General features: G+C 37.6%; 1 protein-coding gene across 1 annotated transcript in view; it reads right to left on the bottom strand.

Annotated features, from left to right (window-relative positions):
• The window catches only part of LOC141446294 (netrin-3-like), a 200,108-nt gene that overhangs the window by 6,373 nt on the left and 174,722 nt on the right, over nucleotides 1-19,013 (bottom strand). The window contains exons 3-6 of the mRNA XM_074112842.1: nucleotides 10,156-10,305; nucleotides 8,296-8,373; nucleotides 603-671; nucleotides 36-210 (exon numbers count right to left, since the gene is read on the bottom strand). Coding sequence (XP_073968943.1) covers nucleotides 36-210; nucleotides 603-671; nucleotides 8,296-8,373; nucleotides 10,156-10,305 — 472 coding nt within the window. The remainder of the gene's footprint in view (nucleotides 1-35; nucleotides 211-602; nucleotides 672-8,295; nucleotides 8,374-10,155; nucleotides 10,306-19,013) is intronic.

Here is a 19,013-nt window from a genome sequence, read left to right as displayed (position 1 = left end):
CAATTTAAACTAAAAAAATAAATCGATATACTAACTTATTGCTTTTAATTTTGGGACATTTACAGGCGAGGTCTGTGGAATGGACCCACAAGGACAGTCCTCCTCGTCTTAGCGCAGAGTCGCGACCCCGTTTGTAGACACTCTGCACCACTGTGTTGAATCTGGCCCAGTCGTCCACAGACTCTCTTTCAAAGATCATCACCAACAGCGCTGCAAATACACAAGTTATATTAGTAACAGGCAGAAACAGGAGATATTGCTATTAATGTTTTGTCAAACTCAGCATTCAATTTAGTTACTAAATCTTTTAAGGACATTATAGCAAGCTATCCTTTATCCTTGATGATTGCGACTGTGCAAGTTTAGGAATTCTGTGACATTGTTAAGGAAAGAGAAGTTTCTACCGAAAGCAACCAGGGCAGGTTCGGGCAAAGTTATATTTGAACATCTAAATAGATTTATCCCTTTCTTTCTTCTAGGGATTCACTATCAACGTGTCTTAGGGAGCCCTTTGGTCACTGGTCATCTGCTTAGGTCGCATTGGTAGAGGGAGTATTAAAGTCAAAGTAATATTGCGAATAAATAATTAGTAATATGATTACCATAGTCCCGTTTACAGTATTTATTCATATTCAGCCTTCTGGTGCCAGCCCGACATTTTCCACACTGACCTGCAAATAACAGAAGGTTAAATAAACAAGCAAAACGCTTCTCAAAATCCAGAGTTAGGTTAGGTTAGTGAAACTACTAGGTACATCCTGTGAAGAGATATTGGGGTTCTTCTCTAGCGATATATAAATTTATAACTTCCTGTTGTTCTTCGTTTTCGAGACAATGTTCAACACTTCCGTTCAAATTTTTTTAAAATTACTTCATCGATATATCGAATTGCTGTGAGGTTGGATAGCAGGTGAAACTTGGAAATTCCCAGACAGCTTTTCTTCAGTCTTTCCACGAGTATTTAGTTTTCCTCCTTTCAACAAGCAGCTCTAATGGTTTATTAGAAATGGAGGAAAAAGTAACTCTCCCCGCCTACACAACCTCTGTTTCGTGTCAGAGCCACCGATGAAGGCACACATCGTGACCGAAACGTTTTTACAATATATACAATAGTATGTATTTAAGAAAAGATGAGTGCTTTTTCTACATTTAGGATTTAAGCCCTGCCTACCCAGAATGTATATAAAAAAAAAAAATGATCGAGAACTTCTCCCAATAAACCAGAGTTTAATCTTTACCTAGGCCGCCAGTTGAGTTGGAGACATCACAGAACCTGAAGAATAAGTCTAGGTACTATGAGTGGATACCACTACCACGAACATAACCTGCATCTTGAAATATTCTCTCAACTAATAAAGTACTGGTGAAGTTAACTTAGAAAGGGTGCAGTGAAGTTTATTTTCTTAGTGCTTCACCCTTCAACCTGCTAAGGTTGTCATTGCCTTCTCCAACAAATACTTGCGCTCTTCTTTATTGCTCTGTTCGGTACACATAGGCCGCCCCTAGGCTGACAGTCGGCGTGCGTCTGTACTAAGAGAGTCGTAATCTAAAGCTTGTGCAAATATTAGCACTAGACGCTTCCATGCAGTACATACCACTGAGATGCAACCACCACCCCATTGGCTGGCCGAGCACAGCTGGCAGTTTGGTGGTCCTTCAGCTCCGTTATCTTCAGTATGACGTAATTGAAGTTTCCCACCCGGACCAACTCTTACACACAACAATAGTTAACTTCCGGCTTGGATTTCATTTTCACTATTTCTCCCTTCCTCTTTCAAGATTAACATTTAACAAAATAAAGAACTGGTGGTAGGAAATGCTAGGTTTAATAAGCAATTGACCTCCATGACTTACCCTGATATCAAAGTAAATGATTTTGGTGCCCCCAAAATAGATTCAGCCAGTTAGAAGAGATATATCATTAACAAACTCTCCGAGACTAAAGAAAACTTCATTTTTGAAAATTTATCCCAATGAAAATAGATTAAACAAAAGCTAATCTCCACATTCTTCCTGTACCATCATGACAGTTGCATGTTCGGCAGTGATCTGAACGTTGAACTACAAGCAGCTCACAATTTATGCATTAGTATTACTTTTCATTTGAAAATGGACAGCACATCAATCCAACCCTCTACATCCAAAATAGAAGGAAATGTATTCCAGACACCTTCTACTTCTCAATCCGGTGGCCTCCGACTTACCTTACTAACTCACTCAAAGTTCTCTGAGACTGACTACGTCTGGACTTAACCTCTTAAACACTCCGCACCACTATGTATTAAATGTCCTGTATTCTGGAATTCGCTACCATTAATTGAGTTGGGGAATATAGACAGCCTCCGACAATAGATTTTATCATATTCAATATTTTTCTTTGAAGAAACCGATTTTTTAGTAAAAAAACATTTCTTTAAACATTCCTTTGTTTGTTATTTTCCATCTTGAAATTTATTTTGTAGTACAGCATCTTTTTTTTAGTATTAATGTATTCATCTTAGTCCAGAAGGGAATCAATTCCGAGAGCATCAACTACTCTACTCTCTCTATCTCTCTCTCTACAGGATTGGAGCGAAAGAAATGTCACCTTTTTGAGATTTTTACCTCAACGCGTTTTAATTAAAGTGTTTAAAAATTTTGGAAAAATTTCAAATCGGAAGGAAACCTTGAGAACTGCTGTTAAAAAGAGAGAGAAAGGTTAGTGCGTTAATTTACTTCCGTTATTGTAACAGTCAAAAAAATCTTGAGAATTAACATTATTTAGAAGAAGTAAACCGGAAGCCGTATGAGAATAACAATGAAACTAAAATCACTAAAACAAAATTAGAAGACCCGTATTGTCAAGACAAAGTGGACGTTTTTAATACTTGTCAAGGTGGCATTTCCCTCAGCATACAGTTTTATGCCCGCATGTATATCTTACTTACTGAAGGTGCATCTATTTTATATGCATTTAGAATAAATAAATCACTGCATAATGCAGCTAAATGTATGTAAACTAAAATAAATCAGCGATCTCATTGTAGAGCATGATGGGTAATAAAAATGTCCGTTTGAGTTAGATAGAAATAGTGTTAACCTTGCTTAATGAGCATTATTTACAGGTGCTGTGTGTGTGGGGGGTATAACCTCCCAGTAAATTGGCACTGAGAAGAGGGCTTACCCTGCTCCTTCTGGATGCAAGGAATCCTGGTGAATGTGCCACCGGGAATCTCAGGCTTACTAGATACCCACAAGGTTCGAATCTAGCTACGCATCCACAGATATTCTATTCCAATGAGGAGACTTTCTGACCCGTGGTGGATAGTGCAGCCTACCACAAAAGGACGATGTCCTGAGGCAGGCACCACACTAACCAAGAATCCAGGCAACAATGGCCTTGGAGGTAGATGCGAAATAATCGTCCACACCACATCTGTACTAGCTCCTCTTCTTCACAGTTGGCATGCAACATAGAAAAGAGAAAGACTATGAAAAAAGAACGAAGCAGAAGTTGCCAGGAAGCCCTGTCGGCAGGATGTGACACACAGACCAATCACTGCTTCGTTCTCAGAGGACCTCAGAACTCTCATTTCCGGTGGAAACTGCACGATTTTCAGAACCTTCATTCTCACGAGGAGCAAGAGCAATTCTACAAATCTGGGGCCAGTAGTGTTATACTAACTAAAGCAATATTTTCTTTTTGCAAAAAAAAAAAAAAAAGGGCTAGTTCCGCTACTGGATTGTCCCATTATCGGTAGTTTAAGCAGATCATGCACCATTTTGGACCAAAGCAGAACTAAATTAGTAGCTTAGTTGCATTACTGTTAGTATTATTAGTAACAGTAAATATTTAAAGGCGGGACAGAGTATAACAGTTTGTTGCGCCACAAGTAAGAAGGTTATTTGTGCGTTATCCAATATTAGAAAGGTTATATACTGTATGGCATGATGCCAGTGTCTCCTCTATCTAACAAGAGATCTCTTGTTTGATTTGTGTAAACTATGGTAAACCAAAAGGAATTATATCGTTATACTTCCCGTCTGTGCAATGTCGGAGGGTTTAAGAGACTTGTCAGTGCAGGTCCGAACATGTCCATTTAAATGGGTCTACATTAAATCTATATTATTCAGTCAGCACTGCCAATAGATTCGACTCTTTCCTTTGTACGAAGTTCAAGTTGGCCAAAATGAAAATCTCCGCGCTGCGGCTTGCCTCCTTTCCACCTCTACTTCCGGTCTGGATCACCCTTTTCCAACAGTAAATATATAGTTAATTAGCTCTTCCTTCCTGTTGCTGAGCTCTTGAGATCGATAATGAGTTTTCACTGGGAACAAACTGTTTGAGGTACGAAATAGACACGGAAGTCAGGATTTCAATTGGAGAACTAATCTATGCTTACCCAAACTCCAACCCGGTTGAGTAGCATTTTTCTAACGCCAAGTTTTAGCCGTCTGTCGAAAATGTGTTTGGATTCTATAGTCCAAGTGTTCATCTTCCACTTATTTGACAGAATGTTTAACTTGCAGTTGTATTGTTCCAGAGTTCTTGCTGACTGAGAAAGCTAACTGCATCCATGTTCTTCATTTTCATTAGGAATTTTCCCAGGAAACCTTAAAGCAGTTCTGGAGGAGAGGTGGGGTTTCAACTCCCTTCAAAAGTGCTATTTCAGTGCATCATTATCGTCATTATCTTTATTACGGCGTCATTATCTGTATATCTTCTTAACAAAAACTTCTAAACAATCTGAAAAGTTAAGTATCAGGATTGATTAAATGCTAAAAAGTACACAAATCAGCAAGTAACCAACATTTTATTCATAATTTAGCAAGTAATTTCAGCCATTTCGAAACATCCGAAAAAGCATGTTTGTGTTTAACTGACATTTTATTACAATTGACATTGTTTAAGTAATTTTATTGCATTAAATATTTATTTGATGTTATGCTGGCCATTTTCAAATACAAAATATTTGTTCAATAAAGAGTAGCACGCCATTTAATTTAGACTGATTGCAATAGGAGCTATTAAAATATTCATTCACGTTTAAAAAAAAAATGCTAATGGAAAAACTAATTATTTTGACGTTAATTTTTTTAACAAAAGTTAAAAAATGCACAAACCAACAAACATTACAAATTTTGCTTCAATAAACATCTGATTTAAGTGCAAGTTTAGGGCTGTAGTTGGAAGTAAACATCGTCGGTTTAACTTTGATGTTGGATTAAATTGATTGTTACTTCTCTTTATCTGATAGTTAAGCGTTATTAAACAATAGGTAACCTAGTTTGTTAATATTAAATTTTAATATAGTTTCCTTCAACTACATTCCTAATCTAGGTGTTCTCCCCACAATGTTATAGATACATAATATGAAATAGATGAAGATATACATAGTTTTAGGATAGACGATTATTGTTAAAGTACTTTACCAATTATTTGATTATAAAACTTCTTTACAAGTACTCAGTCAAATGAATTATTATTTAGAAATGAATTATTATTACAAGTAGTTATTTATTTGCTAATAACTGTGGGTAATTTTCGCTTTCATATTCTTCTTTAGCAAAAACTTCCTAATTTAAATAAAATTTGCTAATACTTTCCTTTTTTAAAAGTAATAAAAAGAAGAAAAATGAAAAATACAGATCTTCCAATTAATTACGGGCCAAAGAGGGCGTGGTGTGACATACATGGGAGAGTAGGCGTGGTTTAATAAATAGTTCTCGCTTCTGATTGGCTCTTCAACTAACCTACTTTCCACACTTCCATTCTTCACTGAGATTGGCCAATACTTTATTAGCAATTATTTCTATGAAAAATAAAAGTTAAATTTTAATTATTAATTTTCCCACCGTAGGTATTTAATGAAGTTTCCAAATATGCAATAAAAAATTTTCTCAATAAAAACTTGGAAAATAAAAGATTTTTCTCGCTTAATGTCTTGTTTTCAATACTAATAATGTAAGGGTAAACAGGAAATAGGGAATAATGGTTATTTTCTTGGGAAGTAGGGAAAAGAAAATTGTGGCTCATGTTTCATATTCACCTATTGTTCTCCGCCATTTTTTATTTCCATAGAGGCTGTTATTTAATGATTTTTAAAGATTTAATGATAAATAGTTTGATAGCTCCTACAACAATCAATCTAAGTATTGGGTGCTACACTTGACGTGAAGCAAGAAAAGTAAGAAACTCACTTAGATATTGCGTGTTTTACAGAAATATTAAAGCATCATCTATAACCCAATACTAAGAAATAACTAAAAGTATCTTGGTTGAATATTTGGACGGATGTGAATGGATACACATGGGACCCATTACAAAGTATATAGATAAATAAATAAAACGCATGTATCTGTATACAATAAATACGAGGAGATGTTCCGTGCTTTTGCAACATTCATCATGTTGATGATGGGACCAAGTTCATGTCAGCGCCCTCTTCTCCGTTCGGCGGACTTCCTTCTTCATTCGTACTTTCTAAAATCCTATTTCTACTTTTAATAAAAGTGGAAAACTTGCATTAAGTTCCCAGGATATCTTCCGATGGGAACTTCCTCTGCCAATGGAAGCGCCGAAACTAAAGTCTCTTCATCTCTTAAAAACCAAACCGAGCGATATCACTGAGTTAACACACAACAAGAAAGTCCAAAGAAAGAAATGAGGTACATGATGTGAATGCACATGCGCTGTGTCTAGTTAGGTGATTGCTTCTCACAACAATAAGAAAATGTTACCTACACATCTGTATGCGTGCGCATGCCTAAAATAAATATCTCCCCAGATATCTAGCCCGTATAATTTTACAATATTTTATATGAAAATAAATTATATTCATTTATTTATTTCCTACATTCTGAAAGGTGAGCAAAATAAAAAATAAAAATAATAAACGTGGAATTTAATCATTGTCAAAAAATTGAATAAATTTTCTTGCCAAATCGATTACTACATCGAAGCACTTCTGCCCAGTCCAAAGTCTATATTACACTGTTCATCTACGGGAGGGAACAGATGGTCTGGTGCACGTAATTTATTCATAGATTGCATAATATATTGTAAAGTTTGCAATAAATTGCAGCAAAGACTCACGGTCTGTCGAACAGGAAGGAAGTATGTGTAAATGGAAATTTTACACAAAGCTCAAGGTTCGTCTGCCAGTTGGGTTACCATCATTGCTTCCGGTACTAAGCTTTCCCCGTAATCCAAAAAGCGGAAGTAAGATTTCACTGAATGGTCCTTTCTTATTAGTTCTTACCCTTCGGGACAGGAAGTATTGTGATCATGCAGAATTCTTATGTTCTTATGAAGACTCAAAAGGTCTCTTTAAACGTGGTAACAAAGTTTTGTTCATGTGCATCAACAAAGTTTATTTTTTCTAGGACATTTTGAATACGAAAAGTGCAACCAAAATTTACGTTGGTTGAATTTCAGAGAAGAGAATAACATCTTTTAGCCGTTGCAAAATGAATTGTGATTGGCCAAAAAAATTCACTCTGCTTTCATTCAAAATTAACCAAATAACGTAACTTGGAGATTATGGCATGGAATAGACCCTTGGGACGGTGATGCCATTTCTCACGAATCTAATCTAGATTCAACTCTACACTCGCACTTTCGGATTCAAGTTAAGACTTCAAGTACCTAATAGCAACCTTATTTATTTTGTTAACTGAATTTATTATTTAATTTGACTCATATCATTTAACCTTAAAGTCAACTAGATGTACAGTAAAATTGAATATATAAATAAAAAATAATATCTTTCGTTTAATTTGTAATAACAATGGAGGATGTCGTGTGAGTTTGAAATCATGTTTTTCTGTTCCAAAGTGAAATTAGTTCCGGCTAAAGTGGCGGCATCAGGAAGTCCGTTCCGTTACACACGCACTGTGACGACACAGTAGCTGAGATAAAAGTGATGCTGAGAGGAGACCTGGACGATCTATACCCACTCTATGACGTACAAAGACACGTGTGTGATGATGACATCACGTGTGGACAGTGCGCTCTGTTTACCTCATTTAGTTACACCCAGCCCCACTCAGCGCTCTTAACGCAAACTTAGATGCGCAAAAGGTTCAGAACATTCATCGCTAAAATCAGATTTTTTTTCTTCTCTTGACAGTTTCGAAAATATTTTGTTAAAAATGCCTAAATTACAAACACAATTACAAACGAACATAAAAGATTGGAAAATAAATCAGAATTTGGGTAAATTAGATTGAAGCTTTTGGTTGTAATGGTGAAAGGCAAGAAATGTGGAGCAACAATTTGATGGTCCAGGAAACAGAAATCTTACACCTACTTACTTGGAGTTCCGGCCTCGTCGGGTCCATTGTCGTCTCCAGCGTCCGCGGACATCATGTTCACCGACATCTTTGGGATTTCTGAAATCAATAAGCAAGCCTTAATTACTACACAATCTATACATAATAAAATAGAAATCTACTGTTTCCTGTGCCTCTATATTCTGCGGTATCAACTGAATAAGATGAACATAAAAGGTCCAACCAAAATTCCAAATTGGACGAATATCATTCCACCGGCAGATAGACTGAATAGCCTGCGCTTTTTCGAGTTTTCTATCATTTTCTAGGTTATAACGAGCAGTTTAATTTGGACTTTGAGATATCAGTGGTCAGAATGTAGTTTGTAGGCGAGCTGTGACGTCTTGAGCAATGGCAATAATGTAGTAAAACTATCTTTTTAGTAATTATTCCATGAAACAAGAAATTACGAACGAATGACGAGAGGCTATCAACAAGTTTTTTTCACAATTTGTTGTAAAACATGTTGTGACATGTGTTTCCTTAAAATGGAGACGATCGCCACCCACCCACTTCCTAGGCGTAAGAGAAAGTTTGATAAAGTCACATATTAGAAGGTTACTTGTTAGAAGGTTATCCTGCGATCGATAAGAAATTTAAAAGAAGGAAATAATTAGCTGAGCCGAAAGCTAGTTAAGGTTGAAAGGGAGGGTCCGACCATACCGACCAAACAGTTGCAAATATTGTTGGTCAGCTCGCTCTCTGCTCCTTATCTAAATTATTTATCTTGAACGATTTTATTTAAGTCATCTAGACAGCCAACATTACACAGCAAATTACTAGCCTGTCCAACAATAATTTAGCTCTATATTAAATATCCGATTGTAATCGCCCGAAGTCTATTTGTCAATCCGCACCTAATTCGGCCGATTATTTACATCACATTCCTTGAGATCTAAATTTCCCTATTTAATTGGTTGGTGAGAAATCATCCAATCATCCAGTCTTGTTTCTCTTTTACTCGCTAATAACTTCAATTTTGAGTACCTGCAGGAAATGGAAAAGAGGTTTTCCCAAAGCTGTTTGTCAGTCTGTCTAACTAAATAAAAAAACAACGCAAAATTGCAGAAAGTTTAGATTGTTACTTCCGCTTTCAGCGTTCGAAAATATTTTTATTCAAACCTGCCAACCGGAAGTAACAATCTACTCAATAATTTTTCCTGTTTTTGAGTTTTCTAAAAACGCCTTCTACTATTATCCTCAAAGTTCTTGGACTTACGTCGCCTCCCATGTATTTCTTGGGGAGATTTCTATATTAATCCCCGTTGCAGGGTCACCCCTGTCGATTATATACATGTTCTATGTGCTTAACCCCACGCATTATAATAGCGGAAGAGGTATCGCCAAGTTTTTCAGACATTTAAACTTCTGATCTATTTAATCTACGTCAGAGAATTTCTCAGATATCAGTTTCCGTTCATTCACTAAATATCAAGGACGCATACTGCATGCGCCTCTAATTTGGATACTGGCTTTTTTTACAGTACTGACATGGAAGCGACTATAAATCGTTTTTATTTCACTTTTTATAAAAGTCAAGGTACACATCTTTAAAAAAACACACTTTACACTTTCCTTGGTATATGAATGTTTATTAGAAAGTTTCAAAAGGAAGTAATGTTTAACCGCCCAAGTAACCAAGTTACTTGAAATTGGTGAACTAGATATCTGAACTGATCTCGAGGAAATTCTGCTGAGATTAAGAATAACTGTCTGAGAAAAAAACAAAGAAATAAAATTCGTGTGTAATGGAGTTATTTTACGTAACTTTGCTCAAATTTGCAGACTTTTTGGTTACAGTTAAAATTACAGTTCACCTATGGTTTTAACCTTAATACTCACTGATACATGGTGCAATATGGGAACGACTCTGTTGATAACCTTTCGCACAACGGTTGCATGTGATTCCGGTGACGCCGTCCTTACACGGACACTGGCCGCTGGTCTGGTTACAGGTTTTGCCAGAAGCTCCTATCGGATGACAGTCGCATGCTGAAACCAAACAGAGAAATTATATTAAAACCTTCGTAATGTGTCTAATCTTTTCTGCGTTTCCCGTTTTGTGCGCTTCTGGTAGATCAAAAAGCATTTGATCTTGCTTCGCTAGGCTTGCGTTGCTTCGAAATTTGAGCGACTGGTTGCCATCAGTGCTGACATGAGAACTGAGATGTCTGTATTAAGTACAATCTTGACTACTGGACCGGACTAACTCAGCATCACCAATGACCATTGATGCTGAATATGGTTCAATTAAGTCCAAACTGTAGAAGATGAATGCAGAACTTCAGTAAGATCCCCGCAAAGATTGTTGGAATTCACCACGAATCTTCAGTCTTTATGTAATCTAGAATGTTCAAGCAATTTGCGCTAGCTACGTCACGAAATGTCTTCAGTATTCTCTGCCTTCAAAATTTCGTACAGTGCGTTAACTAATCTCTAGTTTGTCTTTATCTAATTAGATGGAGTTGGATGAGGTCCAGGTTTCTTTAAGTTTTATAATTTACCTAAAACTATCATAAAACAAAAATGTTTAGAAACAAAACTGTTCGTTTCTTTTGACGCCATAAAATTTGGATAACGTAAAGAATCATTTTATTTCGATTAGTTTACAGTTACAGGACAAGATGGCGCCACCCACTGTGGGAATCGAAACCGGCCAAACACCATAAAAAAAAAAAAAAAAAAAAAATAGAATAGGTTGATGGTGTTCTTATTCAACAGACTCAACAGGTCCAATTAATTAGGATTAATTAACGCCCAGATGACTCAGGTAGAGCCGCTTGTTAGAGTGTTAGTTTGGTAACGGACTGCCCTTCAGGGAGCAACCTTGTTCACATTCTGAGCATTCATTCTAGACTTCCTTTGAATCTAGTCCCCTCTGCGGTAGTCGTGGATAAGTCTTTTTGGAGTTGAACTCGCTCCGGCATTGCAGGTTTTGGTCCTCTGACCAGTAATACTGCATTTAACGAAAGTACCTTACAGTTTGGGCTGGGTGTGTCAAAGTGCTCCGTGAATCATGTTTATCAACGACCATTCTAACTTATAAACTAATTTTAGTTACAATATGCGGAAGTTGTAACCAACACTAATACAACTAGTCTCACCAAAACCGACAGAAATGAATACAGTGACCCAAAAAAGTTTTGTGAAATGTGAATATTTATGGTTGTTGAAAGACAATTTAGAATTTGAAGAGGAGAGCGGCGCAGCCAGTCAGAATCTTGTTGCTCTGATCTCAGTTCTCCAACTCCCCACGTAAACATTTTATTCAAACTACGCATTTCAAAACATCTATATTTCTTTATAAGATTACCCCGGAACGTCACTTTGAAGGGGAATTCCACCTTCATCCCCTTCTCCTCCTCCAGAACTGTCGTAAACAAAATTCTTTAAATAAAAGTGATACATCTACGAGATCTGTATTATTGCACAGGAAGTTAGAAGAAAAGATTAAGACCTACTTTTGTAAAAGCCCTTTTAAGCCCTTCATAGAAGTGAAGCGCCAGGACCGTGTATTGTCCTAAACACCCCTCCCTATCCCTGATCAAATTTACCTGGAAAATATAACCAAAAGAATGTTATACATCTATGTATGTATAGTACATATGTATAGTGATATACAGTTAGAGTTATACATCTATGTATGTATAGTACATATGTATAGTGATATACAGTTAGAGTTATACATCTATGTATGTATAGTACATATGTATAGTGATATACAGTTAGAGTTATACATCTATGTATGTATAGTACATATGTATAGTGATATACAGTTAGAGTTATACATCTATGTATGTATAGTACATATGTATAGTACATATGTATAGTAATATACAGTTAGAGTTATACATCTATGTATGTATAGTACATATGTATAGTGATATACAGATAGAGTTATACATCTATGTATGTATAGTACATATGTATAGTGATATACAGTTAGAGTTATACATCTATGTATGTATAGTACATATGCACGGAGGGGACTAGCAAAAACATACGTACTTTACTACAAATATCTCATTAAATAAAGTAACGCCTAGATCGGGACTCGAACACAGTACCATAATAATTCTTAGCTTTGCAGATCTCGGCTCTAACCGCTCGTCTATCGTGTCGACTGAGGTTAAAGCCACTGGTAGAGTAGCAGGAAGTAGAAATGTAGTCTCAATCACTCTATTCACACCCGCGTGCCGACAGTGTAATCCTCATTCAGCCAACTTTACTAAACAGTGAAGTCTTATTGAGGCCAATCGACAAAAAATAGACCGAAACATAGGCGCGCGCGCGAGACAAGTGTGTACATTCGCTGGTAAGAGAGACGATGGTGTGAAGTGGAGCTGAGAAACGAACAGACAAATGGCCGAGCCCATTTAATATTCCAAGTACGCCTTGGTTAGTAAATCTTAGCCGGGCCCGTACAGTTTTCCTCCATAGGTCCCAGTTCTCCGCGCTGTTCTCCAGCTCACAGAACACTCCAGAGTTGTTCCTAGTTGTTGTTCTCCTCCCCACTTATTACCCTTTTCTATTTATTCCCATTATTATGTATTATGTTATTCGTAATAATATATTTGATACCAGCATTTTTATTTCGTTCTCATAATAAATTAAGACAGAATTTGTGTAAATGTTATTTCTTCTTTTCTTTTTATAAGTTATTTATGACGACACGGATCAGCTGACTGCCATCCTTTCAAGGTTTTGAAAGTTTTTTTTTTTTTAATTTAAGGTGCATGAACATCCGAGGTCGTTGAAGTCCAGAGCTTTTTCAGTGCTCCGCCGGCCTCCGGACTGTGTTCTAGTTGTCCATCACCGAACGGTTAGCTGCAAGAAGCTCCAGCAACTGGATTCCAACCCGGTATTTCCGCGTTTAATTCCAGTATTCGCTAATCACTCCGCTTAAGTCAGTCCCTTTTTTCGGAACAGTTATTTGTAATTGCGATTCATCAGATCTGTTCATCAATTAGTGATGAGTTGCCGTTTGGTTTAGAATATTTTTTTCATGCAATTCATGTACTAGTTTAAATTCAATTTTGAATTTGTATAGATTAGAACACTTTGATAACTTGGCACAAAAGAAATTTTCTGAATCCTCTGTACAACAGGCAAATGGAGCCTCCAACTGCGCTTGTTCCAAACTGTTAGTACAAGATTTGGTTCTCTGACTGTTCTGATCGATCACTAAGCAGTTTGAAATTGGTTTGGGCTCTGATTGAATATCAAACTCTTATTGCGCATGCACAATAACAAATAATAATAACCACCAACCAGTTGAAGGTTCAGACTGATGCGATGAACTTAATTCAGCATGGGCCTGGCATTACCAATAATCAGCTGACAATAATATTGGGTTATGCCACCATCTTTATTCGTAAACCGACATTTTAATAAATAGAGACAGAAAGACAGAAACAAGGAGCGCATTTAATACAAAAAAAGTACATTTAAATCTCCCCAGGGAAAGAAATCCAGCAATCAGAGCATTTAATTTCTCTAGAAATGATATAGATTGACAGAATTTAAATACTCTCTACTTTGAAGATATCAATGTAAACCTCGCTGCAATTGGTTTGTGAAATCATCCAATCAAATAAAAATACCTTCATTTTGAGTGGATTATTACGTTATATAAAATTCCGTTAATTAAATTGAGAATTGGTCAGTAACCATGACAACAGTAATTACTGTTAGATCTTTAAACAATTGCTGAGTTATTTAACACCAATTTCGCTACTTGGTGCGCATGCTCTCCAGTATTTAGAGATTCATCGATTATTATCGTAATTGATTACGCATTTAATCATCAGTACTTGATGATTATACCTAAGCTAAAGATTATTACTTTCTAGCATAAATAATGGTAATTCAGTGTTGCCAGTTGAAATTGGTGCGAACCTCCTAAAAACTACAAACACTAACCAAGACTGCTAAATTTTACTTAAATTTAACGCTCAAATTGTTGCAAGTGTAAGTCATGAGTGTGTTCAATCTCATCTTGCGGCTGGCTGCCCAAAGAAGTAAGGAGAAGTAAGTGAAGCAAGAGTGTTCAATAAATGACTTCCGACTTTAGAGAGAAAGTGTCAAGATATAAGAAAGGAAGCTGTAATTGGAAGAAACGGCAATGATAAGACTGAGGGGCGTCCCCCCCCTCTCGTGAATGGAGCGAAGAAGGGAAGCTCTAGTTTTAAGATGGTGGCTTTTCATAGAGATCACGGCGGCTAGTCGTGACCCAGCTTCCAAACTCGGGATTAGGTACTTCCTTCGACCGTGCAGCATCTCCCCACAGTACCTGCAGCAGAGCGGGGGAGCAGTCCTAGCGCTCAGAGAGAGCTATTTCGTTACTGTCCATTAAATTTGTCAAACTAACCCGCCGGCACGATTATACTACCTCTACAGACCAATCAATTTCCTCCTCCACAACCTGGGACAGCACCCAGTCAGTCTTTATTTATACCGCCCCCTACAGTTGAATAACTTCTTTATACCTTTTGGATGATCACACAGATTCCTCTTCTCCTCCTCTGACTGTAATTAATGACTAGTTAAGTGACTATTGATGCTGCAGTTGAATCATTGCCTTCTTTTAATTGGTCAATTATAGCCCACTTTCTTTCTTTGTTTTACCTCGTTAATTACCATTTCCGATCTATTTCCAGACTCACCGAAATTCTGTTCTGAAATATAGTACACTACAGGAGTTTGCCTAGAGTTTTGAATTCCAGCAATGCTTTTTGTGCCATTATCTACTAATATGAATGAATACAGCGCGCAGAATTACAATAATACATGTACAACCTTAATAAAACATGATAGAATATAATGGCGTGCCCTGCACGCGCTGCATCCTCGGAGATTGGCACCCGCAGCATGTAGTAGACTAGCGTCCCGGTATGCATTAGAGACATCGAATGCTCGATAGATTAGCGCAGAGTGTACGAAACCACTGGAATGCTGGAGAAACTAGCGTACTTTAGTGGACCAAATACAAACCACTGAACATTCATTACTGAAGTACTGAATTCCCAATGCCTGTTTCTAATTTGTAATCACCTTCTTTACGCAACCTCTACGCGATACACCCTTTGTCAGTCGTGCTTTAGAGGTATGTCCAACCCAATTCTTTCCCAGAACTGACCTTAAATGAATTATCCTGGACAAACAGTCTAGACAGAAGTGCGTGCAGAGGATGGGTTCAAAACCGTAGCCCCAGTTTCGAGAACGCTCCAAACTTGGAACAATCCCTTCCAATTGTAGAATGAGCTTTGATTAAACGAAAAACAAGTACAAATGGATGAACGAGTTTGAGAACAAAACGGAAAACTTGAACTTGGATATTTCGTTTAGGTGCTCTCAAGAACTATTTAGTCTAGCGGATGTGCCATAACCTTATGACCTTAGATTTTTCCACTTTTAGTATTCTTATTCGAAAATCACTGCCCTCTAAAGTGACGATCAAGGTCGCGCACGGCCATGTTGCCATTCTAACGCTATGAGCAGTTCAGCACGTAAAAGAAGGCCCCCCCCAATTGAAAAGAATCGTTTATGCAAAAGTGTAAATTTTCTTGATCAAGTTTGTTGACTTCAGCACTGTAACACTGCAATTATTGCATCAGTGATCAGAGGAAGTCGAGCAAGCGTCCTCAAAAAAATGCATTTCCTTTCCAAGGAAAGAGCGCTTTTCGGTGACATTTTTTATACACCTTCTCCCCCGCCTGAGACCCAGAAAGCCTGAGTGCGAAGATAATTTATTAGAGAAGGAAGTAGATTTAAGAGAAAATCGTGTGAGGATAACAAATGGAAATTGTTAATTTATATGGCAGTGGCTATTACTGAAACATACAACATGGAGCCATAACAGAGAAAGGTTGCACTCTGTGAGGCTCTTAATTAATCTGCGCGCGTCACTGCGCCTACTATTCACATTCGCTTGCCGCCCTCACCCATTACGTCACACTAATGAGGTCCTTCTTGCTAAATGTACATAAACAAATGCAGAGAGCTTTGGAAAAGCTCGCGGGTGGAAAAAAGCTTTCTGACCCCCCCTTTACTTGAATTCCAAAGTAATGAATGACCTCCAGTAACTTCAAATTGCTCTCTCTCTCTCTCTTCCCAGTCTTTTCTCCTCCTGCATTTCTCTCCTTCTATTTATTACTTTTCTGAGTAGGAAACTGTAGGATGTGCCTAGGAGAATGACGTTTTACTATAGTAACTCGTACTAGTTCCGATGGCTGCAGTACCCTGGAGTATCAAGTGAGTCGTTTGCTCTGATCTAGGACCCAGGCGACAAGCTGAACACGGCTAGTGGGTGGCAGAGAGCGCTCGGCCTTCCAAAGACCCATTTCCTGTTCCTATCCCCACACTGCACACAATACACACATGTAACATACACACACACACAGGATTAGTGATTGGGTGATTGTTACAATGACATTGGCTCGCCTCCCCACTCCATCCCCTCAGTATTATGCTAATGGCCTCCCTCTCTCCTCGCCATCCCTTTGTGTACCTTTAGAGTTCACAAAAGGGCCACAAGTTCTTTACTTATTTCCCATATCTATTAGTACCTATTCATTTATTTTTATTAATTTGAATTCTTCGCCTTCTTTCGCTTTACTTTTATAATAAGGGCCATCACTGTAGCCGCAAAGATACATAATTTCATACATAAGTTTTGGAGCAGAAAGTTAAAAGCAAAATTCAATCAAAACACTCATTGCGTCATGTTCAAGAAATATCCCCAAAACAATCAACCTTATTAGGTAAAGTGACATTTCCGGTTAGACGATTTTATCCACAAGCTTCCTGTCTGATTCGCTGGTTGCGCGTAAACTGAACATCCAAACTTCCTGCGGGTTTTCGCCTTGAGTTACACCGACTGAAACTGCATATACTGACAGACAGACTCAACGGACTCCCAATCCGGAATTTCCTGTTAAAAGTCAAAATTGAAAATCTGAACGACTACAATCCTTTTATTAAAAAGGGTAAAAGAAAGTAAAAAAGTGGATCAGCAACTTCCCCAGGGACCATGGCGTCCATACAAACCCACCTAAACTAATACCTCCAAGTAGTCCCTAAAATGATTATGTGGGCAACCATCTGGCAAACTGGAGGTCATCTCTTTCACTGGCACAATACACTGCAGATGCCCACACTCATAACAATTAGTAAGAAAAGAAAAGTAGCCTTTTCTTGTCGCAATGGACTTTTGGTGCTTTATAAGTCTTCCAGCTGGAATAGATTATTAAATTAGAATGGATACGCTATTACAGGATTAAGGGTCTAGGACATAACACTGGCGATCTAGAGTGGGTGCCAGGAACTCAAGGTCTAACCTGCACCCGGCAGTTGGCTACTTGTTTGTCTTGTCCCTTATCGTAACCAGCGATCCAGGTACGAGCGCGAAAATAGATAAACCATCAGTAGAACAGTGAGCAGTCCGGACAAGCTAGGCTGATCCCAGTACCAACTACAACAAGGTTGCATAAACCGACTTAATTATGAAGTACAACAAGGACAACTTTGTTAGTTCAGTTCTTTTTCTTGCGACCTTCCAACCAAATACTTTTTCTTCATAATCTCTGTATCGATCTTTTTGGTTTCACATTCTATTTATTCTCTCTTTGTTTGTCGATGTTATGTAATCTATAATTTGTAAAAAACTTTTATACGGCAAGTTTTTGTCGAATTACAACCACTGGGTGGACACCCTGCAAAATTATACTTTGAAATTTAGTAGTTTAGCATATAATTAATCTAGAAAATCATTGGAATTAATATTTCAGAAAAAAAAAGAGATAAATTGTCCATATTTATTTAAATTTGGGAAAGAGATAGCTTACTTTTAATAGCCAAGTTTGGAAATTTGATTTGGGTCGGCTGAGGCAGAACTCTGGTCCAGTAAAACTTCTAAATAACTCCTCTGAAGAGCGGTCAGATCAACGATAATCGCTGTGGTTTTACCATTCATGAAACCGTTAGAGTGCTTGTCTTTTCGTAGAAGTCCTTTCTCTTTTTGGAGTTATTCTCACAAGAGATGGGAACAGTGCAGCTGCAAAAGGCTGAGAAAGCTCACAGTCTTGGTTATGTCTGAATGTTCGGATATGGCTTGTACGAATAGAGCGCAACTCATAATTACGAGTTGAAGAAGAGGCGAAGATTGTTGTGCTGAAGGGATAACTAATGAAAGGAATTTACCCAAGCGATTCCAGAGTGTATGGCCGCAGCTTAAATGGGGTTCTGGAGAAGCTATGACGTCTTCCTTTAGCAGAACCATTACAGGTACGTCACAAATTAAAGCATGTATTCACACCGAATGTGTAAGTAACCTCCTATTTTTTCAGACGCGGCTTTACGGCCAACTAACAATTAGGCGTCGTGGACGAAGACGGAAGCGCATATTTGCTAAAAAAAAGGTTTCCTAACAAACAAAAAGTATACGAGGGATTCGAACTGAGGATATCCCACTTACAAAGCCACGCTCTTGACCACTATACCAACACCCACCCCCCTCCAGAGATACATATGCCAGATATTTTAATAGCAAATATCTGTTATGCAAATCATTGCTATTTAAAAGACCAAAATATATTTGGGTTATTTAAATTTACGATCGGTTCTAAATACTCGAAAAAATCACTCATAAAGTTATAACCATCGTTAAGTTAAATCTAATAATTCATCCAGTCTCCCAAAAC

Source organism: Rhodnius prolixus, unplaced genomic scaffold, assembly GCF_049639745.1.
Source record: "Rhodnius prolixus isolate KJV_2025 unplaced genomic scaffold, Rpr scaffold_1, whole genome shotgun sequence".
Lineage (NCBI taxonomy): Eukaryota > Metazoa > Arthropoda > Insecta > Hemiptera > Reduviidae > Rhodnius > Rhodnius prolixus.
Note: the sequence above shows the minus strand (reverse complement) of the source record. Positions and strands in the feature narration are given on the sequence as shown.